Below are 24,956 nucleotides of genomic sequence, written 5' to 3' on the forward strand. Positions count from 1 at the left end.
TCAATTATTATTTCAAATATACTCTCAACCTTCATTTACTTCAAACAAAATTATTGGATTGAATTTAAAAAAAATTATGCATAAAAAAATACACAACAAAATAAGCAGTGTGTACGCACATCCAAACACGTTCGGATTGCGTACACAATAATTTCTCCTAACACACACACACACATATATATATATAAAGAAAAGAAAAGAAGGGAGCAGGGATTTTTTTTTTAAGGCGTCGAAAACTTATGCCACTAATTTTAGATCTAGCCAATAATAGATAAATGGAAGACCCTACGCCATCAATGTTTAATTTGGGCAGCAAGATCTTTTAATTTGAAGACCTCACGCCATTAATCTTTTATATGGGTGAAATTATTATTAATGCAAAGAACCCGCACAATTATATCTTAGATATGTGTGGGTAAAACCAAAGGCAAGTGCCTCCCAACATCCCCTCACGGAGAGGAGATCCTAGGAGGCTGCCGAAGTTTAAATTAATAACGATCACCACATAATAAAAAATAATAATTTAAATTAATAAGTCCCATATAATTAATTAATGACAATTGTAAATAACAATTTTACATTAGCGACCACACACAAGATTTGATACCTAACCTTGAATCGTAAGCAAATGTAAGAGTTTTCATCACACTCTTAGTTATTATGAGCTTAGTTTACTAAATGGGAAAATTTTGGACCCTATGCCTACTATTGTAGATGTATTGAGTGATAATAAGTCATTAGAACAAGTGATAGTTTCTTGTATAAATGAGAGTCGCCATCTCGTAGAAAATTGGAACATCTAAGCTTTATCCGATGTTATAATTACAAGCCAATCAAGGGCATCAACAATTCCTACACTTGAATTTATATGGTAAGGTAATCTTAATGTTCTAATTCCTAGGCTTCGATTGGAAGGAGGGGTTTTACAAATCATGTAAAATGGCAGATATGAATAAATTAAATGAAGCAACCTTCAAGAAATAACATGTGGCCTGTAATCAGCACTACAATTCACCTGTGAGCAACGACAGAGAATTCATAGTGCCCACAATGATTATCCTTAGGGCATGAACAAGTAGCTCGTATTAAACAACCAGTATGTTTAGGAATAGTAGTAGGGAACTTCTAATGAATGTTACAATTTACTTGTGAGCAGAGCAGGGGATTGGCAGTTCAAACAACTAACCTGCAAGCAACAATAAATGATTCATATCAAATTGTGTAACTCATAAGCAAGAACACGATCTCCTAGTGCCTATTGAATAAACATTCCCTACACGCCATCAGATCCATAACACTTATACAAGCGGATAAAAGGCTATATCTTTATAATAGCTGCAATGAATATGCTAAAAACACAACCCACACGTGCTCTGATTGTCACATTTAATTCCTAAAAGCAACGTTTCAAGAATGCTGCACAGGTCATATATTCAAGTTTCATCATCCTCCTTGAAAAGGATTGCAGATGATTTGACTTGAACTATAAGATGCATCCTAAAAATCTATATAATATATATATTTCAAATGAAAATCGTGTTATCCCCAAAGATGTACGTGTTGAATGATAATCTCAACTTGAGGGGAATACATTTTTCAAAATACTTAAATCCCAATACAAAATGCAATATATTTAAAGTGACTTTAACGTTACCCTAATGATGGTCGTGTTAAAAGCTAACCTCAACTGGATGAGATCCTAAATATTTAAAATGTATCTCGAATTCCTATGAAAAATACAAATAACTTTGACGCACCCCAATGATGGCCCTGTTGACAAAAAAACCTCAACCGGAGGAGACCTTAAAATTTAAAGATGCATCCCAAATTCCTATAAAAATACATAAATTTAAAGTGACTTTAACGTCACATCGATCATTGCAATGTTGAAAGTTAATATCAACTAGATGGGTCAATTCTTAAAAGATTATAAAAACATCAAAATCTAATTGCTAAAACTTAAAATAAAAACTCATCCACCTTCCGCAACCATTTGTAGGGTGGTAAATTTGAAATTAAACTCAGCTTACAAAGAGCGAATGTCACGTCGGGTGTATCACTAAGATTCATCCTCAAATAGTCTATTGACAGTAGGGATGTGGCACGTGCCCTCTGATCGGATGATTTTGTCATAAATTGCACCATTATATTACGATAATGGCCAAAACTCGTATGTTCCCTAATGATGTCAAATCCTTGAGTAATGAATCATAAGATAAATTCGATAGACACAAAACCCTTTTTGTCAGCTTAGGTGGATTTAAATGTATCCCCTTAGACAAATTCCACCCAAGGTCTACAAGGCATTATCAGACGAAGCAACCCATGGCTGTTGATAAGGTGCATTTTGTTAGGTTGGGTCGACTACCTCCTCTGAGGGACCACGATAGCCCTGGACGACGGAACCATAAGATCTTGATCGGACTTATCTTCATTCCCCCATCACCTGCTTTAATTATCTAGTGATAAATTTAAAAATCATAAACTTTGAAATCCCAAATCAAATTCAAATCCTGAATTTGTTGTTATTATATGCTAGGCTTACGACCTACTTAACAAGCCTTAATTGAAAGCTCTCTCTCATTATCGGGAGAATAATTAAATATAGAGACTTGCGCCTATAAGAAACCAGAACTAAGATAATAAAGTTATCACAAAATGAGGGCAAAATCTCTGGGGAGTGTCTTATCCAAAACATAATCTGTCTTCTAAAAATTTACTCATAAACCTGAACTTGTTAAAACTCTCCTCACCAATATAAACACAAAGAAAGAGCTTACACGGAGAGACCGGGGGTGCGAAATTTTTTGAAGCTCACAACACCATCTCAAATAAAATTATTCTAACCACCAAAGAGTATTCTCCACACCATTACCCTTTCACTATAATAAGCTGAAGCCTTGTATTTCCCCTCCGAGAGCCACATTATTATGATATGAATAGATTCCTATTGATCATGTTTTATTTACATTTTTATGTCTTAATGAACTTAAAAATATTAATATGAGGTTTGCCATAATCCTCAGATTGAGACATTCAATTCGACTAATAAGTACACAAACTTCGGAGTCCGCTTATTCTAAAATAGCTATAAGAAAATTTAATTATGATTACAAGTAATCGATTTAGGTCCAAATTAAACTCAAAGTACAATTGCTTCTACGAAACCTCCTTTCCTTGTGTGTTAAGTTGGCGGCAAATTATTGCATATGGTCATCGGACGCGGAGAATAGGTTCGGACATTCAATAAAAAATTGCCACATCAATTGTGCTTTGACTGCGTTTAGGGTGCGCTTTACCTGCGCTTTTGACTGTGCTTTAAGTATGCTTTGACTGAAATTTATCTATACTTTATCTGTGCTATATTTATGCTTTATTTAAAATAATATTTTATTAATATCAGTAAATATTTCCGCCTCCCTCACAGGAACAATTATTACGTCCTCCGACCGGATGCAGAGGAACGTCCGGTCGGAGGCCAAATCCCGCCAAAAAAACGAGTTGTAGCGAGCAAATACCGAGCAATACCAAACAATAACGAGGAATACCATCATTTGAAGACCCAATACCAAGTTATACCGAGCTAAATCAAGAAATACCGAGTTATACAAAAAGTTGTACCGACGGTACAACTCGGTATTTCTCGGTACAGCTCGGTATAACTCGGTATTGGTCTTCAAAGAGCGGTATTACTCGTTAATATCAAATAGTACCTAGTTGTACCAAATAAATATCGAATTTTTTGACGGAATTTTACCTCCAATCAGACGTTCCTCTACGTCCTTACACCGGACTTAATAAAAGTTCCCCTAGAACCAAGAACTAGGATGCAATAATTTGCCATAGTTGGCGTAGGCAACTTTGTACTCTAAAGCCCATGCCGTTTTTTGATTAGGTTGGTCGGTTCCACAAAAGCCACTAGGACTTATCCCTCTCTCCTCCATGGCATCGACAGTGGCGGCAACGACCTCCGTCTTTGCCCGCTCCTCGACTGCTCTCAATCCCAATCGTGTCCATCTCCGCTTCTTTGCTCCTCGTCCATGCCGCCCTCTTGGGCGGTTTCGCTTTCTCCCCATCAGAGCTCTCTCCTCTCCCAACGGCTTCTTCAACCCCATTGAGGTCTGCGTCAAGGAATCGGTTACAGTTCCCGGAAAGCTCGGTGACTGTGAGCTATGACCTTACCCTTGCTCTCTTTCTTTCTCTATTTTGTGAAAAAAATTGCTTATGAATTTTGGTGTTGAAGAATATGAGAATGCCAATGATTCCTATTGGGCTTGTTGATATGGTTTCTGTTGATTGATCTAAAGGGAATAAAATATGAAAACAGCTATTATTTTTTATGATGAGTGGATTTTAGTGTGATCAGACCAATCTCCTCAATTCTCGATCCGCACCTGACCACTAAAGTGTGGAGCGGGTTACCGGGGACACTCCTATAGGGACAGCTGGCTGTAACATTTGAGGTTGTAACGAGAAGAATGTTAACGCAGATATAGAGCAGGTTACCGGGGAAACTCCTATTGTGAAATATTTCCTTCTCCTTGCTCCAAATTTCTTTGCCGACCCCACTGTTTGATTAAATAGCTAATCTGACATAGCATTGAGATTGCTCGGCTGATAAAACCATCTTATTTTCAGCTTATCCTTTCAGTAGCCTATTTTACCATCACCTTGTTATTTGGTGTTGGCCAATGAATGTAGTTGATGTATTATAAGTTCTTAGTGACAGAAAGAAGAAAAAAATTCATTTCTTCCACTAATATTGGCGCTTTCATCTTATAGACCTCATGTCTATCATGCTTAATTTAGATATTGACAACTTTTTAATTGTCAACACTGATATCATTTTATCTTCTAATAAAATTGATTTATAATTGTTAATATCACACTCACTAAAATTGCATATCATATACCCATGCCTTCATTCTACTAATTCCATGTTTTCTATCATTATCATCTAAACATTGCCTCCATTCTTTTAGTTTATTTATTTATTTTATAAATGCCTAACATATTAGAATCATATCATTTACAAAAAGCATGCACGACATCTTATTTTGAATATTCTTTATAAACATTTTCATAATGCATATAACAATAAATGAACTTGAAGTTGATTGTCAATGTACATCTATTTTAATTAATTATTTCCATTACTAGTTACAAAAGATACCTATTGAAGAAATTGTTTTTATTGGAGGAGATTTAACTGGACACGTTGGTGGAGAGGTAGATGATTTTAAAAGTATTCATGGGGGGCCATGGTTTTGGAACGACAAATGTAGGTGGCAAGACCGTATTAGGTTTTTGTTTAGCTTATGACTTTTCAATTGCTAATGTCTTATTTAAGAAAAGGAATGAACATCTCATCGCTTATAAAAATGGATATAGTACAACCCAGATTGACTATTTTCTTATATGAAAGTTAGATTATTTAGATTACAAAGATTGTAAAGTTATTCTAAGTGAAAATTTATGTACTCAACATAAGAGAAAATTCTATAATATGGTGGTTAAACTTGCAATGCTTTATGGTGCTAAATCTTAGCCATTAAAAGAGAAGCATAATATTAAGGTAAGTGTTGCAGAGATGAGGATGCTCAAGTGGATGAGTGACTTTACTATTAGAGAAAGGATATGAAATGAGCATATACGTGAAAAGGTTAGAGTAGCTCTGGTGGATGATAAGATTAGTGAGAGTCGCCTTAGATGGTTTGATCACATAAAATGACAGTCTTTCAATGACCCAGTTAGGAACGTAGATGTATTAGATTTGACTTATGTTAAAAAAGGTAGAGGTAGACCTAAAAAGACTTGGTTAGAAAATATTAGAAATGATATTTTTATGTTAGATTTAAATGATAATTTAACTTTTTACAGGGCACAATAGAGAAAAAGGATTCATGTAGCTGACCCCACATAGTGAGATAAATACTTGATGTTGTACTAGTTAGTACTCCATAATATTTTTATCAACATATCTTTGGCAAACATCATTTTTTTTTTATGTGCACTGAATTGATTCTCATGATATTACATCATATGTTTGCTCAAGATCAATTAACATCATATGAAGAGCATTATCTCGCTCCATATACTTTTCATCAACCGCTTGATCACAAAAACATCTTCTTTAAATTAAACTTAAACTGTTTCATCTAATTGATATAATTTTATTAAGCTCATGCTATATTACTTTCTCCCATAGCTTCATTGTATTACTCATAAATTTGATTGCTCTTTGTTCTAACATTATCTTAAACATCATTTTTATTATCAAGATTGGTACCAAAATGCTTCCTCTCTAATAATTCAGTATTCTTGTAGTTTTCAAAATTCTATTGAAATGATTTACTATCAAATCCACGCGATATCCTCCATAATTCAAAATATAAACAAGTTCCGCATTTGGATCTGTAGTCTTAACTTCATGCAGCTTCTTATTTTTTTTTTTGAATCAACTGATAATATACTTCAATTTATTATTTACTATAATCTTCCATTGTAATTTCTTCTTTAAAACTCTTATTCAATAAATTTTCAAAATAGCATTTTCATTTTTCTTATACTTTTATCTTTAAACATGATCCAAAATAGTGTTTTTTTGGGCTAGCACTGTATTTACGTTTTGAATTCGAAGTGAAGAATGAAGTGAATGATAATTATGAGTTGAATTGCGTTTTTGTGTAGGGCAAAAAGTTTCTGTTTCCTGTTGAACTGTTTAAATTATTGATGTGTTTTTTTGAATGTTGAACTTTTTTAATAAATTTTGTCGTGCTCAATATTGTCATTATTGAGGGAATGAATAGTTGGTTTCTGTAAAATTTCAGGCCCCTTTTCACAGAGGGTTCTGTTGACTCTTGAGGAGAAAAATCTACCTTATGACATTAAGCTAGCTAATCTTGCTAATAAGCCAGAATGGTAATTTTATTCTTTATTTCACTGGAATCTTAAGCTTTACGCTTTTTTGAGACTCAACAGCTCTAGATTTGTTTATCTTATTGTGACTTATACTACAGGTTTCTAAAAATTAGTCCTGAAGGTAAAGTTCCCGTTGCTAAACTTGATGACAAGTGGATTGCTGATTCTGATATTATCACGCAATTAATTGAAGAGAAATGTCCTGAGCCACCTTTGGCCGCTCCTCCTGAGAAGTCTTCAGTGTATATTACTTGTATCTTAAAATAGATCCGTGATTGTATTTGTTGTTTGTCTTACTGATTAACAGACAGGATTAGTCATGGAGACTAAACAATTAGTTCATTCATCTCTATTCTTAGAAGTTTTTTCATTTTTCGGTTCATCAAGAATTGTGGAACAATACAACTCTTAATATTTTCTATATTTTCTGGCTGGGTGAAATGAGCTATTTTTGGTGATCCACATTACCAAAAAATGGCATGGGTATTTTTTTAAGTTTTGATTGTCTCTAGCATCCAATCTTGATTCACATGGAGTTAAATTCTTGTTAAAGGATTTGGCTTCAGAGTTTGGACTCGATTTAAGTAGAGTTACAGTTGAATTGCCTTTTTAGCTTCTATTAGTTGGGCATTAACAGTTTAGAAGCTGCTGGATCTGTCTTCTTAAACTCGTATGTTTGGCCTCTAGTGATTTCCAGTTTGCACTTCCTCTTGTCGGGTCAACAAAAAAACACTCCATATTCATTTTGATCTGTTATATATCACTTTCATTTTACTGCTCAGTAATCATAAAGTAATACTCACGGTAATCTACAGCAGAAGATGACTTTTTAGTACAAAGGATAGGCTGAATTGATAATGCATAGGTCTAGCTCTTTCAACATTTCTGATGTCTTATTCGAATTTACTTTCCCTTGTTAAGATCGGATTCAAATTACAAATGTTCTTTAAATTATTTTGCACATGGAAGCTGAGAGAAAAAGCATTAAAACTTATGAAGTATTGCAGTGCATATCTTTTGATCCATATTTCGCTGGAATGCTCTTGATTTATTCACTAGAAATGATTTTTTCCATCATTAGTTTCTCCTTGGTGTATGCCTTTCTTGCATATATTCTTTTTATATGATTTTTATTTTTTTGAGCTTTATACGTGTCAAAGGTCAATTGCTGATTAACTAAATGCTCAGTTAATTTTGTTATTTTGAGATGCATGCTTAAAAAAATTGTTTCATTTGTATACTTAATATATATTTATCAATATGCTATTCTTCACCTTGCAGTGGTTCAAAAATATTCTCAGCCTTTATTGCTTTTCTTAAAAGCAAAGACCCCAATGATGGGACAGAGCAAGCTTTGCTTACAGAGCTGACAGCGATTAATGAGTATCTAAAAGAAAATGTGAGTAGTTCTATTTTGGTCATAGTAGTATATTTCCCTTCTCATGACAACTTGTGAGCTTTGTATTTATTATGCTCTATATTCAAGTTGAAGTAGGGGACTATGATACGCCAGGAGGGCCCAGGAAAAGCTATTTAGAAGGTTCTTAATCAAGGGGAGTTGTTAGGAAGGTTTCCTAAATTATGCTTAATTTATTTAGGAAGGTTTCTTAAATTATGTTGAATTATTTAGAAATATTTTTTAAATTATGTTTAATTATTTAGGAATGTTTCCTAAATTATGTTTAATTTATTTAGGAAGATTTCCTAAATCATGTTTAATTATTTAGGAATGTTTCCTAAATATGTTTAATTGTTTAGGAAGTTTTTAAATTATATTTAAATTGTTTAGGAATGTTCTATTTATATTATTTTGCTCTAAGGCTATTTAAGAGGGAGTTGTCTAGGATTTTAGGGCATGCTATTGATGAGTTTTGTGAGTGTTTGCTGTCCACTATTTTTGTGAGGGATTCTAGCGGCATCTAGAATTTGGGAGAGAAGTCCCTCTCGAAAGAGGACTATTGTATCTTGCTTGTTCGTATTTATTTTCATATCAATAAAAAATATATTAGTTTGCTAAAATTTACTGTTTGTTTGCTGATTTTTGGTGTTCAAGTCGCATCAAATTGGTATCAGAACGGTGTCTTGGACCGAAATATCAATCTTTTCTCGCTGATTTTTGCTGAGTTTTTCCTCTCTGTTTGCTGAATTTTGTTGTTTGGAGGTCAGATTCGCGTCGAAGTTGCCGATTTTTGTTGTTAAAGCATTGATCCGAGTACCGATGGCCAGAAGAAGAGTTGAGGCGTTGGAAGAAGAGTTGAGGCATTGGAAGAAAAGTTGCAAGGGGAAGCACGACAACTACGAGTGGATATGGGATCGATGAATGAACGTATTTCAGTGGAGGTGGTGGAGTGATCAACTACTATGGGAAGCTTTTTGGGTAAGGGGAGTGGACGATCGGAGGAGGGGGATGGGCTGAGTCATGGGGATCAGGTCATGTGAGGCAGATGGAAAAAAAGTGGGAGTTCCACCCTCGATACACGGGGGAAACATGAAGGGTTCATGACAACCGCTACACTGGAGGAGGAAGAAGCTGTTGGGGTGATGGCGATTCTAAGGTGAGAAAGTTGAAAATGCAAATAATCAAGGAGAAGAAGAGTGAGAGTTCAATAAGTGATACACAAGCTTCTCTCAAGGATAAACTGATCGTCAAAGAGAAAAATGTAAATGAAGAGGGCAAAGAAATAAACTTGCAAAATGTGATTGTGCTGATAAGGAAATCTACGGCATCAAATTACTTGGAGGTTGGAGCAGTAAAGATTGGTGAAGGTGAGCCAAAAAATCAAAACCATTCAGTTGTCTTTACCAGAGGGGAGGCTCTTCAGGCAATTGATATGAACTAGGATAACTATTTGGAAGAGGCTTTGAAAATGAGGAATCTTTTGGAGGAATTCAATGAAGATCATGGACTTCGCCCACCAACTATTCTTGGTGCACGAGAGCACATTTTTACGATAAGTATATCATCTGTGGGATGGTTCATGTCAAACCAAGAAATAAGTTTTGTGACAATTAGACAAAGGGTTCTGGCTACTCCACTGAAGGTCCGCTTCCAATACGGGCATCTAGATGTATCTGACAGGAATTTTTACATCATTAGATGTGGCATAAGCAAGGGTTCTCGTGGAATTAACCTAAGTAAGGATATCTTTGCAAGTTTCAATTCGACATTGAGGCAAGGAAATATCACCCACCATGATTATATTCAAGTTGGGAAGGGTCGTGATGTTGGACTCAACCAAATCTCCCTATTTGAAGCAAATGTTGCATGTAGCAATAGAGAATAAATACTTAGTAGAGATATCTATCGCTTGGGCCACCAGGTTAACTTGTTCCACATGCTTTCTTACTACTTCACAATTGTAGGGTTCTATATCAGCTCAATGATGGTTGGTATCATAATCTACCTTTTCCTCTATGGCAAGTCTTACCTGCCTTTAAGTGGGCTTGAGGTTGCCATTATGAAGCAGGTACTGATGAGAGGAAATAATCCTTTGAAGGTTGCTATGGCATCTCAATCTACCGTCCATCTTAGTCTATTGATGGCCTTACCCAGGGATGATTTTGAAAGAGAAGGGGGCTACTAGGAGGGAAAAAGCAAGTGGCTGTTTTGGGATTTTATTATGAAAATTGTATGCTTTAAATAGATTGTTCCTAGGGTTCAGTTTTTTTTCTTCGTGCTTGTGTTTGCTGAAATTAGGATTTCTTAGGTTGTGAGGGCTCTAGCTGGCGGGCATTTGAGAGAACCGGATCTTCTTCTCCAATTGTATCTTGTTATTTTCATTCATATTTCTTGCAATAAAAAAATTCGTAGCGTGGCGTGTTCTTCTTCCCAAATTCTTCTTGCGGTTTGTTGATTTGATGGAAATTGCATCTACTTCCTATTAATTACATTAGAAATTCAATCATCAAATGGTAGATTGTTAGTTGTGGAGTTTCATTTCCCTCAGCAACTTTGATCTCAAAGTTTTGGATAAAATCTGATTTTCTAATATTGACGGCTAATACACTTAATATCCTATTTACACCAGATCCTTCATATATAATACCACATGTGCTTTTTAGAGGGAGAATAAATCAATTGTTTCAAAGCATCAGTCATTCTTCTCCTTCTTTAACCAAGTGTAGAAGCTGTGGTTGTAACTATGACTGATTAACTGATTACAGATTGATGGTTATTTAGTCGGTGTCATATAAAGAGATTTCACTATTGGGTGCTCGCTAATGATAATTGAATGGTCTGAGGCGATAGTTGAAAGCCAGACACCTTGATAGGAAAGGAAAAAACCATCATTGGGGCTAGTGACCGTCAATTTGGTCCGATATATATGGGTCTGCAGATTTCTCTCTATCATGATGATCATAGTTGATGGAGGAATCATGCTTAAGTCTGGAAAGGGAATATGAGAGAGAACACAAGACATATAAAAATGAAAAAAAAAGAGTAAATAAAATTTTCTTGCTTTTTAATATATGGATTAGTGGATTTTATATCTCTATGCGGCTGCAGATGAAGTTGTATCACACTAAACCATGCAAAATCTCTTATGTTCTTTTCCTTGTGTTCTCTTTGCAGACTAATTTTCCCATGTGATCACCATTTCTCTCAAACACACATTTTTCCCCTATTCAAAGTAGGGTCAATATCAACGTCAAAATGCAAATATAAAACACATTTTATTCTAAATTGTTTTCATATGTAAAATTTTTGATGACTTGGTAGGCAAGAACATTTTGTTCTGTTAGTTCTGTATTAAAAATGTGCCAAAATATATAAATTAGATCACCGATTTCCTTGAAAGTTTACATTACTGTTACAATTATTTATTGTATAACCATTTTTATTTTAAAACAAACATTTATTTCATGCAAATGATAAACGTATAATACAATTATGATGATGATACCCTTTGTATGCGAGCAAGAAGTTTGACTGACATGCAAAAACCTGTATTAGCTTTTGTTTTAAACAAGAACATGTATGAGCTTAAAATACATATGCATGTCTACCTTTTAAGCATGTTAAATTCTATTGGAAAAATTATATCAGCTTTGCCTCTATATCACCTTATCCTGTTTTTGTTCCATGTGCTTTCTAAACTAATTTTGTTTGGTTAGGGTCCTTTTGTGAATGGTGAAAAAATTTCGGCAATTGATTTGTCCCTTGGACCTAAGCTATACCATTTGGAGATAGTTCTTGACTATTACAAAAGTTGGTCGGTTCCTGAATCTCTTACATTTGTCAGGAATTATATGGAAGTAAGTCGAGTATTAAAACTTTTGAGCTCTGGTATTTCTCATAGTTCCTTGTTTATATCATTTTAAAATTTCTCTTTACTTGGGTGACATCATGGTTTGATATAATTGATTACCGTATGTATATAGATTATTTTTCATTAAGAGTCTTACTAGCTCCCGATGTCATTAGTGTTTCATGATCTAACGATCACTTTTGAGAAGTTATACAACTGGTGGATTATGATTATTTATGACATAGAAGACAATCCCAGCGCATCACTAAATCTCATGCAAGTTTGACTTTAAAAGTATAATTAATTTTTTATTTGTTTTAGCTTTTATTTGAACTCTTTGGTAGAATAGAGCAATTAATTAAGTATTATTGTATTTTCTGTTACTACCGTCATATATTATTTAATAGTTTTGTCTTCTTTTGGATTTCTTATGCTTTATTTATTTCTTTCTTTTTTACTAGTTAATATGATTGATTAAAAACTGATGTTGGATGGGAAAGACAATAAGTTTGGTAATCTAACTTAGACAAGGCGATATTCTTTTTATCTTTATTTTTTTATGGCTAGGTTTGATGTAAGATGGCTTAGGATTTAGGGTTTCTAATGTAGAACTATTATAAGATACAAAAAACCATGATGTATGTATGCAAAATTTACAGATCTAAACCCCAAATTTTAGCAATAACTTTTTACTTCTGATGAAAATTGAAAATATGATAAAAATCAATGCAAATAATAAATCATGAATTTTCCAGTAGAAACAATTTCTAAAAATTCATAGTCAAGGCATGTAACTAATTGAAATTTTCACTCTCGCAAACTTGAGTAAATTAATCATGCATTCAATCCAAGACTATGATGCACATACAAGGACACGACAACATGGACACGACACGAATAAGAGACACATCAATTATTAAAATAGATGACATGACACACCTTGGACAAGGTATTGTAATTTTTCTATCTTAAAAATATTGTATAGACATTGAATAAATAATATTAAGAATAATTGAGAAATAATAAATCATTTAACTGGGATTTGTGCTTAAAATAATTAATATTAGTATGTTAAGAGTTAGACATTGATGTTGTGTATCAAGCATCAAGATGGGGGACGACAATGATATTATTAGTCGGACATCGAGCATCGATGTTGAGACGACGTTGGTCAACTACGTTGAGACGATGTTGGGCAAATATGAGATGTCAAGTCGGCACGAGGGGGTGATTGTGGGTGTAGAAATTGTTGGGGTCAAACTTTGCTTTGAGATGGTTTTGAAATATTGATGTTGTGACGGCGACGGACATCGATGTTGCGAAGACATTGGTCGTTATTGTGAAATCTTAGCCGCGATTTGCTGGAGAGAAATGACAACGGGAATTTTCGGGGAGTATGGGGTATTACGTGCAAGCAATTGATTTGGGATTGTTGAGAGGAAATAGAAATTTAATTTTATTTTTTATTAAATAAAAAATTGAAATATAAGAAATTCTATTAAAAAAAATTTATAAAATATTTTAGACATGCGTGTTGGACACGCGTCTCTAATTTATGTTAAATATATTTTTAACCTGACATGTCTTTGGTGTGTTCAATACGTATTGGACGTGCGTCAGACTCACGTCGTGTCTGATATGTGTTCGAGAACTCTTTGAGGAGAAGTGTCGGTGCATCATAGATCCAAAAACAAAATTTAGAGAAAGGAAATAAAATATAATGAAAGAAGCCACTAAAATCAGGAAAATCAAGCCTCATTTCCTCTCATGCAAATCTCACGTTTGATAAAACTAAGACTTCAAAAGGAAAAAATTGATTTGCACAACATTACAAAGTCTCATTAAGCCATAAACTTTATTTGTCCATGGAGCCAACTTGAAATCTGGCAGGTAGAATTTATTCTTGTTATAGAATCGTTAAATAGGGTTGCAGACTTTCTATTTCCAGCAACACATTCGATAGAATGTATAATGCTCTAGGAGAAAGATATTAAGAAGTTTTGCAAGTCCAGTTATTTATATTAGTTTTGGAAATCCTAATCCAGCTTACAACAATTGAGCTAATGTGCTGTACATTAAAAACTGAATCTAATTGACTAGTTTGACCAGTTCAATCGTAAACCGGTCTTTTTCTAGTTCAGTCTAGCTCAAAAACCGCTTATGTGCAAAACCGGCTGGAACCAACCAAACTGATGGTTGAACCGGAGAATAGATGACGTTGTCTGATTTTTGATGAACCGGTCAATTCTAATATAGATGAATTTTTGTCTTTTTGATTTTGATCAAATGACTATAATAAAAAGATTAGAAGTTCCAACAAGATCTTTCTCTGATTTATATTTTTTAAACTTTTAAGTTGAATGATGGTATTATTTGAAGTTGAATATCTTATAAATTATTAAAATCTTATTTTAAAAATTGATTTTGAAATATAATCAAAATATTTAATGGTGAAGCCCTGTGACCCATGCATCGTACCCAAAACACTTTTATCGACATGACCAGATGGGCTACCTTCATTGTTAGGGTTGATTTGATTTGAAAGCACTACTGAATATATATATATATATATATAAACTTTAACTCAAAACAATTCCAAAATAATACACATGTTGATCCATTTGTTGACTTGGTCAACTGTGATGATAAAAAAGATAAATAAATATGGTTGACAAAAGATTGACTCCAAATGTGCTATATATATTGTCAACATCGCCAAATTGGCTACCTTGATACATTCATAATACTAAAATGCTATAGGTAGCTTCTCTTCCCTGTGTTGCTATGCTTGAGAAAAAAATAAATTTATAAGAGAGTTTACACACACAATCTCAATGAAAATCGAGAGTTATGATATCTTATAATATTATTAACTAAGGAAAGAAAAAAGGAAAAAAATTGCATAGTGGTGGCAATTTTCTTACCTTATATTTCTCGAAATTGGGGAGCTGAGGCACTCCATGCACCATTTTCGGGGGCCATGATGGAACCCCTTATTTTAAGAAAAAAATGATTAAATGGATGGATCTAATAGCACCCTTAGGTGTCTGAATCTCATATGAAAATATGAATAAAAATAAATGAATAAGACCAAAAACTCATGCTAATTGTACAAGAAACCATCGTGTAGTCTTCTATTTGACAATTTACTCGCACATGTGCACTTGCCAACTCGCTAGCGCGATCACTTAGGTGTACTTGCCAACTCGCTAGCGTACCTCTAGGCTGCTTGCATAGTCGCAATATTTACTTGGCTACTTGATCATGTGCACTCGATTACTTGGCTACAAAATATTGAATGCTACAATCCTGTATGATGAGTATGATAATTTCTAATTTTAAGTGAAGGGGAACCTCATTACAAATATACCTCCAAAATTAAGAAACAAATGCTAAAGATAATATTTCGCCCTAATGATGTGTTCAATTATCATAAAATTATAATTGGAGCCATTTTGTAAAATTATAACTATCACACCGTATCTTAAATGAATTGAAATATATATTTTGATTCTTCACTTAAGATGACGAGTTTGGTTATTACCTATTATAACTTGAGAGGTTCATAGGGAATCTTATCATAAAAATAGCCCCTTTAAATTTGAGGAAAACTACATTTTAATCTCGTCTCGATGATAGGCATAACAAAAAAAATCATAATCAAAGTAGATGTATTAGATCCAGCCTATGTTAAGAAAGGCAGAGATAGACTTAAAAAGACTTGGTTAAGAATATTAAAAATGAACTTTTTTTTATTGAATTTAAATGAGAATTTGACTCTAAATTGGACAAATGAAGAAAAATGATTCATATAGTCGACCTCACGTAGTAGGATAAATGCTTGTGGTTGTTATATATATATATGATTTGAAATTCAGGTTGCTTTCTGCTAAGAGTGGCCATCCTTTGAGCCAAGTTCTTAAAGGGGTAATATCATATCAATTATATCCATATTTCATATTAAAAAATCTCATGTTAGTAAAGACATGACAAACGTCTTTTGTATCATGTGGTCATGCTGAAAGCATGCTCTTGAAACAAAAAGCTTGAATGAAGGGTTATTTAAAATCTTTCCCCAATGGCTAAGCTCACTTGCATGAAGTTTTCCTTTAACACCAACAAGCATTCATCCAAAATTCATGAGGTTCTTTTGGGCGAGGAAATTCATAGCTTTTGCTGATCAAGTGGATTAGGGTTTGTGATAGCTTAGGAAGATTGAACCATGAGATCATGATGTTATATCTATCTTCCCTCAATCCAAATTGCTGCTGCTACTGCGAAAGACATAAATATTATCATCTGAGCTCGTCATCGAGGTCAAACATTGAACTTTATTTGAAGTATTGGTGAACATGCTCATCTTTTATTGAGAGATCCTTGTAGTTTATTGTTCTCTGTTATTATATATGTTGGATATACTTCCAAGTCTTTGTATAGAAGCTGAGACCACTCTACTACTAGGGCAAGTGTTGTCACTATAATTGTTTGGTCCCCGTGCACGGGCCTCGGCTCAATCATCAAAAAATAACCTGCATAAGAGTTTAAGAATTAGCTTTGTTTGGTGTATGCTGAAGTGTTTACCTGATCACTCTCCGATAAAGAACTAATCATAAGTTTGCTCTTTGAACACCCCCGACTCAAATGTTCATTATTTATGTTATGTAGCACTTTGTGTTCTTTTGTATTAATAGTGGTAGAACTAGGAGGTGGGAAACTTCTATAATGACAGAATTTAAAGATAATATTTGAATATTATATATATAGCTATAAGAGGTCTTTCTCAAACCTTAGAGGAGTAAGAGCCAACCGCAACTTCTCTTTCTAACCGTGGGGTATTAATATTTAATATGTTTGCATGTGAAAATGCAGTTGCCATCATGGCTTTTCTAATGGATCCAACACATCAAAGCATAATTTTTGTTTTGCATGCTTATTTCTCTTTTTTTAAAGGATTCGCAACCCTTCATTTTTCTCATCCAGGACTTGGGACCTGACAACGACAGTGTTGTTGTTGTAGTAGATTTAAATGAGAATTTGACTTTTAACATGACACAATGGAGAAAAATGATTCATGTAGCCGACCGCACGTAGTGGGACAAAGGCTTGTTGTTGTTGTTGTTGTTATGCTTATTTCTCTTTGTTATTTTTCTATCTTCTCGATCATGTACAATTTAATATTTGCTATGGAAAACACAATTATAACCACCATCCTAAAACATGATTAACAGTGCACTGGATTTTTATTGCAATGGCTAACTTTCCAAAACATTATAGTCACCATTTCAGAAATGATCCGTTTCCTAGAAACCTATTATGTATAAATTTTCTTTCAAACTGTTTTTCTGGTTGCAGTCAGTTTTCTCAAGGGAGTCTTTTGTTAAAACTCAAGCCCTAAGGGAGGATGTAATAGCTGGATGGAGACCAAAAGTTGAAGTTTAAGGTTTTGTTTGGGACAGCTTTCTTCTTGCTTTCTAAAATAACTTTCTAGTACAAAAATTTCTTAAAAACTGTTTTAGAAAGCAGTATAAAAGTTGTACCAAATGAAACCTAAATCTTCTATTACTATTTCCTTGTACAATCAGAACACGGTGTCAGCTGTCAGGATGCAAATAAAATAGTATGTAAATTGGTCATTTTGAAGAGCTAAGCATATTTTGCAGCCTGCTCTGTATAGCATGAGCCTTTTTTTGTTTAAAGCACATTATATTTGTAATTGATCCTTTTGAAGACTTGTGTGTGCAGTTCTTAGGCTTTCTATAAGCTTTTAAGGTGATTTATAGCAAGCAAAACAGCACTGCACTGAGAGCTTTTCTCTGATTCTACTGATAATTGGTCAAAAGCTCGATTGCCATAACGGTTATTTTTTCCCAGTACAGTATATCTTTGATGGAGTTGATTTTCTTTTGAAAATTTAGAGTTTTGTTTGAAGGGATTGGAGGGAATGCTGATGCATTTTATTTTTATAATTTTACAGAAGTTTGATTTCAATGTAATTAATATATAATTATAGTTACGATATATGAACAAATGCACTTAGATTTCCATTGATAATCGCCTTGCCATGGAACTTTTATTTGGTCCAGTGTAAGGATGCAGAGGAACATTCGGTCATAGGCAAAATCCCGTCTATACCGAGGTGTACCGAGATTTTCCAAAAAACTCGGTACACCTCGGTATAGGCGGGATTTAGCCTACGACCGAATGTTCCTCTGCATCCGGTCGGAGGACGTAATAATTGTTCCTTGCCATGTGGATATTCATGATCTTGTTAAATTGCAGTAGTAATTTTAGAAGAATATTAATCAAATCTCTTAAGCACGCAGGGCATCTCCAACTGAAAAATTCATTTTTCGCTCTAAAATATAGTAATACTTTAAAATGCGATAATTTATCTCCAATTGAACTTCATTTTAGAATGGCGTAGGCTTTCGCATTTGGGTGGAGTAGGTTGTGGACGAGAAAGGTTAATGTCCAATTGGAGATGACTTTAAAAGAAGAAGAATATAATCAAATGCTCAATGATTATGTTTGATTGGATCAATTTTTTTATAATTTATCAAAACTTATTATAGTTCTTTTTTTTAAATTAATTAGACTTTTTAATTTATAGGAATTTGAGTGGACTGAAAAAATAATAATTCAGTAACTAAATATTCATAAAATTTGATGAAATATGAAAATTCCAAATCTTATGTCATTTCATTCTATTTCCTCCTATCAAATTATTAAGCAAAGCCTAGAAGGAGCCACCCACCTCAAAAGGGGAAATTTTTAGGTGCGGATTCCAATAAAATGGTAACATGTGGAGTGAATATGTTGATATTCAATTGGATTTATTTTCTATTTTATATATTTAATGTGTTTGCGGAATTTTAAGCGCAGCGTATCAAAAGGGCGGGTAAAGTGCAGTCAAAACGTAGTAAAAAGACGCAACAAAAGAATAGTCAAAGCGCAATTAAAATGCGGGTAAATCATAAATAAAATGCACAAAAAGTGCAATCAAAATACACTCCACAAGTCACACTGTAAGTGGATGTCCGTAAGTATCTCTAAGTCTAGACTCCACCAAAAGACCTGAGACCGAGTAGAGGCGGAAATTATTGGGTCAGGTCACGGGACACAGCTTATGTTTGATATTCACAGTACTGAACTCGGTACTGTGAAGTACTAAGTACCGAACAGTACTGAGCTCACTACTGAGCAATACTGAGACTGCACAGTATCGAGCTTAGTACCGAGCTCAATACCAAATAGAAGATTATGTGGTGCATTTTCATTTGACTCTGAACATTGCATTTTCATTTGACTCTGAACATATCCGGTGGCCTGACCCAATAATTTCCCGAGTAGAGGAGCCCGAAAGTGGTGCTTGTTGTAAGCCCGAGTTCTCTAAACGCCTTATCCTCTACTTCTTCCATTTGAATCCCCTCTTCTTCCCTTCACACTCGCCGTCCCCAAAAGCAATACCGAGCATGGCATCCTCCATTTCTCTCCAAACAACTCTCCCTCTATACACCTCGCGTTTCCGCTACAAGCCAGTCTCCATCCCCGCTTCTCCCGTCCCCTTCCCCTTCTCCTTACACTCTTCATATCCTCTCTCCCTCCCCTCTTCCTCCACGACGCCTCCTTCTCCTCAACTCCGCCGCCTGCATCTCTGCGCCGCCGCCGAAGTTCTAGGAGCCACCTCCCCTCCTACCGGCTCTCCCAACCAAGAACAAACGGAGGCGCCGAAGGAGAAGCTGAAGGTTGTGGTGAAGACGATGGAAAAACCGAGACTCGTTCTCAAATTCATATGGATGGAGAAGAACATCGGGCTAGGGCTGGACCAGATGATCCCCGGCCATGGCTGCGTGCCGCTGAGCCCCTATTACTTCTGGCCCAGGAAGGACGCGTGGGAAGAGCTCAAGACTAAGCTGGAAGAGAAGCCATGGATTTCTCAGAAGCGCATGATTATACTTCTTAACCAGGCTACGGATATCATCAATCTCTGGCAACAGGCTGGAGGAAACCTATGATTTGATTCTTCTTTGCTTGGTGTTTGTTTCCCGTACTTGATTTGGAGAGTTTGATCTTGTCTGTATACTGTTCGACAGAATGCTCCAGTGAGGATGCCTTTGGTTTTTCTTGTCATGTTTGAGATCTTGCCTTTCTATCTGAATCTGTTTGTTGGCATCAAAGACATTTGTATTTTTATTTTGTTTTTCTTATCTGAGAAAAAAATGCTTCTTTCATGAATGTGATATGCAGGGAAAGTTATATTCATATGCAAAAAAGCTCCATTGTTGGCAATCTTTTGTTCCTATGGTGATTATAAAGATGATGCAGGGTTGATCCTTGATTCAAAACCCATTACTGTCCTTCTTGCACACCCCTTTCATCTTTTGTTGCTTAAACTCCTTGTATTGACTGGAAAAATTTTTGGTGACCTGTTGGTTGTGAGCTTAGGCTTCCAACTAAGAGGTCTTGGATTCGAGTCTTTGTGTATACTTTGTGTGTGTGAGCTTGACTTAAATAGCCTAAAAAAAAATCTTTTTTTTGATTAATAAAAGTGCTCATTTGTATTAATGGGGCAAAAGGATAGTGTTGCTTTCTACGGGATCCATTCATCATAGAAATTAGACCTATTTGATCCTGGAGGAATTATTCTATGCGGTATCTGGACGAAAATAATCATTCGGACTGTGTACATTGATTTGATATACATTGCGTATAAATGTGTAAACAGTGTGTACACTCACATTTCTGGACAGTTCTTTCCATCCTAATGCTGCTCAAAATAATCTCTCCTAGTCCTGACTTGCTTTCATGCACAATGTCAAATTGTTACTGGGTGGGATATGATCTCATTTGAGAATGGTATTGATATCTCCACTTTTATCATGCTAGATAGTGTTATTTACTATCGACAAGCTTTTCAGCATTTATAATTGGGTGATTCAAATTATAGGAATTGCCCAAGTAGTATTGAGTGGGAGAAAGTTGAAACTATTTAGCAATTCTTGGCTCCTTTCTACGAGATAACATGTGTTATATCTGGATCAAAGTATCCAACAACTAATTTATACTTTCCTTGCATTTCTACAGCTTATGCATCATTGAAACATGAACTCTTAAGTGGATATGAATACATCAAAAGAATGGCAGCAGGAATGATAGTCAAATTTGAGAAATATTGTTATGAATTTTTAGTTATACTGGCTATAGCTGTCATTTTAGATCAACGATACAAATTTTCTTTTGTTGAATGGTGCTATAGAAGACTATATGAAGGTGATTACCAACATGAACTAATAAAGGTTAGAGAAAAGTTATTCTCATTATTTGACAATTATATTTCAGCAAGTAATGAATTAATAGGACAACATACACGTGCATCCTGAATGGTTGAAGTTGGTACATCAAGAAGTATATCTACAAATATAATTAAGTCACAATTTATTCAGGTATTACATTAAGAACTAGTTATATCTTCATTAAAGCTACTTGTGTTGTTTTATAACATTTACATCTTCACAAACAGGATTTTGAGTATTTTCATGCAGAACTTGGTATGCCTAAGAAATCAGAGTTAGAAATATGTTTGGATGAGCCAAACCTAGATACGAAGATTGATTTAGACATCTTGCATTTCTGGAAAAATAACTAATATAGGTTTCCTGCTATATCTGCTATGGCTCGTGACGTTCTGTGCATTCCTATAAGTATAGTGGCATCAGAAAGTGCTTTCAGTAATAGCGATAGAATACTAGATCAATATCAAAGCTCACTTAAGCATGACATTGTTGAGACACTTGTCTGTTCAAAGGATTGATTGTATGCATAATAGGATGTTTTATTCTTCAACCTTCTTCTATTTATGTTTTTGGCACATTAATTTGATGAGCTCAAATTCTTATTTTTTTTTTGTTGCGGTAGTTCATGACATAGAACTAGATGCATTTACGAATGATATCTTTGATTTACATGTTACTCTAATTGATGCAGAACTGACTGCAAGTTCAGTTATTAGATGATTCTAGTTTAACATTTTATTTATGTCCGGATGACATCTTTTGCTTATGGTTACTATTTTATTTCGATATCCAGTTAAATGTTATTTTGTTAGAAGTTAGAACAACAATGTTGGACGGTTAAATCGGTGGTGGATTGATAGTGTATGAGTCATGAACTTAAAGTTGTGTTTTTGCTGTTTAACTATGTTTGACTGAAGTTTTTGGCTACTGCTTGTAAAATCTGTTATGTATTTCACTATTACGGTTACTAGGTTATCTTCTTTTGGTTCTGTTTGTACCCTGTTGGTGGTTGTGGGTTTGGTTACTGGGTTTGTGGTGTTCCTCCTAGTGATTGGTGTTTCAACATGTTAGTTTGGACCCTAGGTTGCCAGATGCTTTATTATCCATGTTTCAGCTGGTTGTGTTTTTCTCTTGCTTGTCTCTGTTCTGATTTCTTCTGGATTATGTTTTCCTCTGTTGGGATTAATGATGCTTTGGCTTATTATAATTTCAGCTGGTTTGTGGTTAATTGTTTTAATTGATGTTTTGGCTTATCATACTATGGAGGCGAACAAGTGTGGACCTATGGTAACCATTTTTGATTTTTTGCATTCGATCATTCTATGGAATATGAATTATGCTGTTGTGGTTCATATGGTTTCTCAGGCCTGAGGCTTTGTGTGGGTTAGCCCGTTGCTGCTTCTTGTAAATTCTGTTTAGTTCAGTGAAGTTGTTAACTGCTATTAGCCTGTTATGTTGTTGGCTGCTGCTTTCTGTTTTTTGAAGTTGAAATGCAAGAAAGTGAAATTAGAAATTTATGAGCTGGGAGTCGTCAACTTGTCGTATAAGTGATGAAGCGATGATTATTAACCTTCTAAGATGAAAGTGGGCATTTGGAGTCGTATAAGTGTAAGTTCTTATATACTATTACAATTTACAACCATGTGATATTTATATTAACTTAGAATAACATATACTATCTTACATTCTTATTCAAAGAACATATATTAAGTTAATATAAATTGTCACTTTGAATGATAATTTGTTAATATTAATTAAACTTCCATCTTACATCGCAATAATCTCATTATGAGATTAATAATTTGTAGGGTTTAATCTGAGCAGAGTAATATATTATTATTACATATTAAAGTTTGCAACTTATATAATTGATTTTATTGCAGGTCATTGCAGATTTGAAGCCATTATTTTGAGGAGCATTTCAATATTTCTCTTATAAACTTACAATCTTACTCATCAGTCATCAGTCAATATTATAAATGTATAATTGTATAAATTATTATTCTGAATTGAGATTGAGGTTGTAAATTTATAACTTTGTAAATTAGTATTTCTCTCGAATTGAATTGAGGTTGTAAATTTGTAACTAAAAGTTTGAAAGGATGAATTTATTAGTAACTTGTAAGAAATTTGATAGATTTGTAAACGATTTGAGTTTGTAATTAAAAAATTTATTTATTATTCAATTATTTCCAATTTTTCAAATTTATTTTTGTTGTTTTGCTCATATTTTTTCTCTGAAATTATAATTAAAAGTATTGTACATACGATTTATCGGGTCGGGTCGGGTTGACCTGAACCCGAGATGGGTCGGTTTCGGATTCCGAAAATCGACCTGTTTATAAAACCGGGTCGGGTTGACCCCCGAACCCAAAAAATGCCGGATCAATCATGGGTTAGATGCGAACCCGATCCGTAACCCGAAATTGATAGCCCTAGAAAGGTGTATTACTGCTTATGTGCCAATCCTTTGGAACTCTGGCTCCGATATCCTGCTAAAAGACTTGGCTTTCCTTAATGAGCAAAACAAGGGGTCTTGGGGAGCATTTATGCACATCAATTACTTCTTTAAGTAGTGAGCAAGAGTGAACTAAGCATGTGAAGAATATGAACTTAGCCAAGGGGAAGGAAAAAATTATTCAGTGCGAACACCGAACAGCATCCGGAGATCAATTAGAATGCGTCACGTCACTTTTTTGTTCAGTACCCGTGCTCAATACCGGGTGATTTGATACATTTTAATTAGTCTCAGCACCATTCGGGATCCGCATAGAATAATTTCTCAGGGGAACTGGGGAAGGGACCAAGTCTCCTTCCCTTAAGGGTGGGAATAGAACCATCCAAATAACAACAAGAGTAAGATCTAACTCATGGCCTTTAATTACCTATCTTAAATGTTTCACAGAGATGAAAATCTCATCAAAAGGGACCAACCTCTCCAACATAACCTGATGAGAAAATTATTTGATCAAAATCATACCTAAACAACTTTATAATAGAAAAAAATTTTGAAATGCTAAATATGCTTCTAAATTATTGAATCAAATGCTTATTAATTCCAAAAAATTACATATGATCAAATAATTTATAAGAAATAAAATTTTTGATTCTAGACACGTTTCTAAATTCCAGAATCAACCGAAAAAATAATTTTGGACTTTAGACATATTTTCAATATTAAATACTAGAAATGATAAAATATTAAATGCGAAAATTATCATACATTTGGCCATTAACATTTTTTGATTATCACTGTCTTTTAGTGCTTCTAAATATTTTCAAATTTAAAAAATTTATGGTGTATTTTTTTGAAGGTGGAAGACTTTACATTCTTCCACTTTGTCAATATATTCCATCATTACTATATATTAATAAACAAAATTTATGAATCATGATGATATATATATATATATTCTCTAAAAATGATTATTATTTTCCATGTATCACAAGAAATATGTCACTTATATATATATAATCAAATTTCATGCAAACA

At 34.3% G+C, this 24,956-nt stretch overlaps 2 protein-coding genes across 2 annotated transcripts; both read left to right on the plus strand.

The window, feature by feature from the left end:
• Positions 1-3,872: 3,872 nt before the first annotated feature.
• Positions 3,873-17,911, plus strand: LOC110094742 (glutathione S-transferase DHAR3, chloroplastic). Its single transcript, XM_020820046.2, has 6 exons — positions 3,873-4,165; positions 6,831-6,921; positions 7,020-7,163; positions 8,203-8,320; positions 12,037-12,177; positions 17,523-17,911. Exons 1-6 carry the CDS (start codon positions 3,943-3,945, stop codon positions 17,607-17,609), a joined length of 804 nt encoding a protein of 267 aa, XP_020675705.1. The 5' UTR covers positions 3,873-3,942; the 3' UTR covers positions 17,610-17,911.
• Positions 17,912-19,546: 1,635 nt separating this feature from the next.
• LOC110094743 (30S ribosomal protein 3-1, chloroplastic) lies at positions 19,547-20,459 on the plus strand. Its single transcript, XM_020820047.2, has one exon. It carries the CDS (start codon positions 19,643-19,645, stop codon positions 20,183-20,185), a length of 543 nt encoding a protein of 180 aa, XP_020675706.1. The 5' UTR covers positions 19,547-19,642; the 3' UTR covers positions 20,186-20,459.
• The last annotated feature ends 4,497 nt before the right edge of the window (positions 20,460-24,956 follow it).

Source organism: Dendrobium catenatum, unplaced genomic scaffold, assembly GCF_001605985.2.
Source record: "Dendrobium catenatum unplaced genomic scaffold, ASM160598v2 fragScaff_scaffold_659, whole genome shotgun sequence".
NCBI classification, from domain to species: domain Eukaryota; kingdom Viridiplantae; phylum Streptophyta; class Magnoliopsida; order Asparagales; family Orchidaceae; genus Dendrobium; species Dendrobium catenatum.